Source organism: Ananas comosus, linkage group 1, assembly GCF_001540865.1.
Source record: "Ananas comosus cultivar F153 linkage group 1, ASM154086v1, whole genome shotgun sequence".
Classification (NCBI taxonomy): Eukaryota; Viridiplantae; Streptophyta; class Magnoliopsida; order Poales; family Bromeliaceae; genus Ananas; species Ananas comosus.
Window position 1 is genome coordinate 428322 of NC_033621.1, and position 5880 is coordinate 434201.

The window sequence follows — 5880 nt, forward strand, 5'->3', positions numbered from 1 at the left end:
TCTTGTTGGAAAACTTAAATGAGATTTTGATTCTCAATCGATACAGTTACATTATCCATTCTCTTCTTTAATTTTCCTCCGACATCTAGTTGCAGAATAATTGAGACTTTCTTTTTTAGAAACTGAAATTTTTCTGTTTTCCTTTGACATTTTTCCATTTTCCTCAACTTAAGGTGATGGGTTATTATTGGGCAATGATGATAAAGTAAGTGGAAGGAGCAACAAGAACTTCTCCACATAGGAGAGCACAATATATTTTAGGAGCCCGCGCAGTTTACATAAAATAAAAATAAGGTTGACAAACTGACTTCATAGAGGTCAGATCTAAAGCCAACCTGGACGCTCAAAACCCATTACTTACTTCACAGCCACTCCCAAAATAATATGTTTTTTTTTTTTTTTTTTTTTTTTTTTTTTTTTTTTTTAAGAGATACGTAGCACGCTACCCGCGTTGATTATTTCATTTAGAAATAAACTTAACTAGAAATGTGAATCAACTGGAATTCGAACTTAGATCTTGAGTACCAACCACCAAATCCTTTGCCACTTGTTTTAAGGACGGTCGGTCTCCCAAAATAATATGTTGATCAAGTGCATAATGTAGGAGTGTGGCCTTTAAGTAATTGGGCCTTCACAAAAGCACAAATTCCAAGCCCAACTATTTACTTATGGGCCATCAATCCCCTAGTTGGGTTTGGACATTTCCTCGATGGGCCTTTTGGTACCTTTTATCCTAACTATAGGCCCTTTTGCACCTTGGGCCACCTTGTAGACCATTTTTATATTGGGCCCAGTTCACACGAATTTTGTGGTGGAGATGAGATCGCGCAATGTTAAAGGGCCTCTATATTCCGCGAAAGCGAAAGCCCGAATACGCCCTCCGTGTTTCCTCCTCCACCTCTTCCATCCTCCTTTCTCTCTTTCTCCTGTAATATTCTACTGAAAAAAAAAAACACAAAAAACAAAAAAACTGCGCCATTCGTATGCGCTGTGGTCACCGATATTTTTTTAAAAAAATTTTTTTCACACTCGCTTCCCCTTCCCCTCGCTTTCCTCATCGTCTCCCTCGTCGCACCTCCGAGGTAATTTGATCTCTATTTCTAAAGATTTGGTAAATTTTTTGACGATTATTTTGTTCCGTGAGGGGGCGATTTTGGTGGTGATTATTCGGAGCTGATTTATAATCTGTTTCCCTATCATCTCGGGTTTCGTGATTTCGCCAGTTTTTAGAGTCGACGATTGCAAAATAGTGATTTGGGCTTGGGTTTTAAGTGAAACTAGTGGGAAAGGGGAACTGCTAAACTTGCGTTTTCCTTTTTGTGCAAGTATTCTAGTGATAAATGAATTGGTAGATCATGAACTCTCTATCTAATGTGAATTTTGGGTCTAAATTTTTAGTTCGATAGGTTAGTCTCCGATTTCCATGCTTTTTGAAATATCATCTCTGAGTGACTTTGCCCTAAATCTCTAATATTTGATCGGTTCCGTTTAACATTCACTGCAAAATTCAGTTTATAGGAGGGGATGGTTATTTAATATAATAATGGTTGGGTATAATGATTTTAAGCAGTTAATGAACTCAAAAATGACTTTGCCGAATTGAAAAGTTTATCAGGATTAGGGAGTAATCTATTTATGGGTAAAGATTAGAGATAAACAGTGTCAAAAGTTCGGGACTATCTATAAACTTCAATTTTGCTTGTTTAAATGTGAACTCCAAACTATTACTTTACCACCAATTAGTTATCAACTTTTGATAATTAATGTCGTCAATTTTGCATCATTTGAATGTTGCATATATTTGAAGCCTTTTTTTCAGCCTTTTTTTCCTGATAAAATGTTATTAATAAACTTTATTACTACATGCTCTTTTGCAGAGCACAGAGCCTTTTTTTTGCTTGCGAAAGCGTTCTCCTCTGTAAGAGAAATATGCGAACAATCATCAGCTTGTCTTGGGAAGTACCTCTGTGATGAATATGTTATCTTCTGGGGTTTTATAAGTAGTATAAAGCACTTTTCCTACCTTGTCCTATTGGCTATGAAGCAATCATGTTGACATTATATGCTTCATCATCACTCTGGAGTCTCTGGATTGATCGAGAACCAAAACCATTCGTGCAGAATTTTCCGGCCAGCATTACACATGCTAACGTCACCAGTGGGAAAGTAGCTTGTATTTCCTCAGAAAGCCAGTATGTACTGAAGCTGCATAGTGAATTGTGTTCGAAGTATAACTTTACCAGGTTAAGAACTACTCATCGCAGCTGTAGTCCAAAAGAAATACGCATAAAAAATTGGCTGGTATTGTATCATCTCATCCGTTCTATTTTTTTGCCTCCGTACTAGAAGAAAATGGAAAGGAAATGCCTTTTCTTTACATACATGATTCTGTCTTATTTTATTATCTGTTAATCCCTTGTAGCTCCGTTTTCATATTAATGCGTCGTCAGATGAGGACTTTCGCTCGTCCCGCAACATAGCAATCAGTCTCTTTAGGCGTTATAGGAATGCTATTGATCGTGGGGGTGGAGACAACCTAAAAGTATGACTGAAACTCTATATCCAACATATTTAATCTATCTTCTTGATGTCTTTTTTTTTTTTTTTTTAATTTTCACTCTTGTTTGCTTCATTCATTTGTTTAATTTCATTAGGAATTCATCACTGCGGGGGTGAATGCATATGCACTTGGTTGTACTGATGAGGGTTTACGGAAAGAACTTATGGATCTGAAAGATTCTGGTGTTGAAATTGAAGGTCTACAAACCTATGGAGGAGGCACCAGTCTGAAGTTCAAAGTCCTTTATGAGGAGGTTAGAGACCTTTTGGTTGTGCAATAAAGTTATCATGCAGTCTGATGTGCTCTTCCTTGAGGAAAAAGTTGTTTATTTAGTCATCATGTTTCCACTGTTTGATTTCGGGTTTGGAAAAAGAAAAAATAAATTAGTTAACTCTATTTTTGCTATAAATTTGCATGGTTTGGACTAGTTTTATTTTATGACCAACAAGAGGTAAACATGCCAATTTAATTGAAAATTTGTTCTCTTTAATGTAGGTTCACGAATGCATTCTATGGTTGAGTATTGTGTTCATCACAATCCTGTGTACGCCGCAACCAACTGTTGTTAGGTGGTCTTCTATGTCACCAGTTTCATCTGAAGTGTTGCATCAGTGGAAAGGATTCTGTGCTCTCATAGCAAATGCTTATTATATGAGAGGGATGGCATGGTAGGTACTTCCTCACATCATATTGCTGAACCAGTCATGTAATAAAGAAGTTATTTATTTACATTTTCTTTCGGCACAATTATGGCCGGTGGAGTGCTTGTCAAGCTTTTGCCTCGTGTAGGTCCTGTTGTGCATTCACATACATCGGTTGCATTCTTTATCTAAATTTTTATGGTGGATAAAATCAAATGGAAAATTTGTCTTAAAGAGTCTAAAACTTACAGAGGTGCGAAATATAACAACATGATGATGTTTTGCTACTGGAAATTACCTTGCAACTGTGAACTGAGCTGTATGTTGCTGTATCACTGCATTTTATTTTACATGCTGTTGCAGGTTGCCAGTGAAGACTCTCCAGCTGGAACAGATGGCTGTGATGGCCAGTGTAGAGGAGCCATCACTTGTAGCTTGTCGGATGAGATTAGTTTTCAACACGTTAGAGGTTTGTTGCACCATCTTTAATTCTTGCAAATTTAAGAACAGAAAATTTTTTGTTGGAACATATATGTTATGTAACCTAAAATTTCTATGATATATTAAGTTTAATTTTATGGGCGTCACAGATTCTTTCCAAAAGTCATCTAATGTGTTTCGTTGACTGCTGCAGGTAGTAAGCCCACAGTGGCCTAAAGTCTAGAGAATCAGTAAATATCTTCTGCTATGGTGTGTGATATTTAGAAGAGAAACCAAATCTGACTGCAAATTTTGTCATTACTTGAAAAACAAACATGCACGTTAAAATATTTTAAATGTAAATTTGATGGTGTTAAAGGATTAATGTGTATGCTATGTAACTTCAAAGTATGCTTTCTGGCTGGCACATGTCATTGTAGAATGATAAATGAACTATCTACTGGTAGTTTTCTCGCATGGAAAGATTCTTGATGATTATACCTGTGATTGGCATTAGTAGACATTTTAATTCCAGCAGGAAGTTTTTCTTTTGTTAAGATTGTCGACATAATCTAACACAACGGGCGGTCGAGGTCTTCTCATGGTCGCGCCATATTAAAACTTCTCGTGAGCTTGCAATTTTGGTTTCTTTAATCATGTATTATGTGAAATGAACATCATCAGCAGGCGAAGGGCATGTTAATTTTGATGTGCAATAGAATAAAATATTTTTTTTGAGAAAAAGATAGCATCTTATCTGTTTCATTTAATAAATTTAACAATATAGAATGAAACAATAAGGAGCTTAAAAAGGCGAAAAATTGAAAGAAAAAAAAACTAAAAGAAACATGAGAAGTGGATATAATGTCAAAAACAAAGAATCTAACAGCCGCCGAAGTCGCCCCCAGCTTTAGGGAAATGGAATTACTATCCTAAACACTATTTATTTTTATTATTAATCTAAATGAAGCTATAATGTTTTTTGTCACGTGGCAAAAAATTCTTCATCCTCATAATAATAATAATATATAATATAATATAATAATTTATTAATCCCTTTCTTTTTCAAACTATATGATTCATTAATGTTTCATCAATTAATTCTATATTAATATTTTATTTATTAACTATAACGTTTCATCTATTAATTCTATTTTTTTTTTTTTGTAATAACTCTCTCTTCCCCACCCCCTCCTCTCTCCTCCCATCTATATGTTCTTGAACGCATAGCATATGATTCATTAATATTTCATCAATTATTTGTATATTAATGTTTTATTAATTAATGATAATTATAATCATAATTGATTACTAGACCAACTTTGAATAAGTCTTTGCCTTTTCGTATGTTGCCACCATTTCATTTTTTCTTTTTTTCATTTTGCTAATTTTATTATGAAATTTTAAAATATATTTATCTAATATATAAAATAATTAGATTTTAAATTTAGGCTCTCAGTATCAATCATTACAAGATTAATTCTATTTGAATGTTCTTGCGCCGATCCTTCTCTACACATATCGTCTTTCCAATCTCCATACAACCGATTCCATCCGTGAGTATTTTTTTTTTTCGAATATAACAATTTTTTATATAGATTTGAGTGATTTGGTGAGAATTAGCAATATTTTGAAGTTAATTAGAATTTTTTTGGTTCAATTTGAGCAATTTAACATAAATAGGTAATATTTTGAAATGCTATATGTTATAGAAATGCTATATGTTGCTTGCACAATTATTGTTCGTACTACATTACACATTTCAAACTAAATTAATGAACAATCTATATTGCATATATTAGTATATTTCTATATACTCTAATTATGATTTACTTAAAATATTTTTATTTCTGTTGCATCGATTGCTATATTATTGTCTATATTGTACCTTTTTTGACATATTAATATTATATTTAGTTATATTAATATTTTATTATTTATAAATTTTTTACTTTAATAGTAACTATCAACCGCATCGCGCGGGTATCTACACTAGTATAAATAAATCCATGTTGCTTAGGGAAATGGAGTTACTATTATAAACACCATATAGGTAAATCCATGTTGCTGAAATTTAAAGCCTATAATATTTTGTACATAAACTTATTATATAGTGTAATTATAATACACGATATGGGATGCGGTTAGGGCTAATACACTATGCGGGATGTGGTTGGGGCCAGGATGCCACTCCCTCACTCGTCGAAGCGGTGCGGTTGGGGCGGTTCGCAGCGGGTCGGGTGGTTGGTGCCACATCCC

The 5880-nt window shown here is 34.1% G+C and overlaps 1 protein-coding gene across 1 annotated transcript; it reads left to right on the plus strand.

Moving 5' to 3' along the window:
• On the plus strand, positions 949–4123 carry LOC109722372. Its single transcript, XM_020250424.1, has 7 exons — positions 949–1082; positions 1878–2301; positions 2423–2542; positions 2655–2813; positions 3056–3228; positions 3565–3670; positions 3836–4123. Exons 2-7 carry the CDS (start codon positions 2050–2052, stop codon positions 3863–3865), a joined length of 840 nt encoding a protein of 279 aa, XP_020106013.1. The 5' UTR covers positions 949–1082; positions 1878–2049; the 3' UTR covers positions 3866–4123.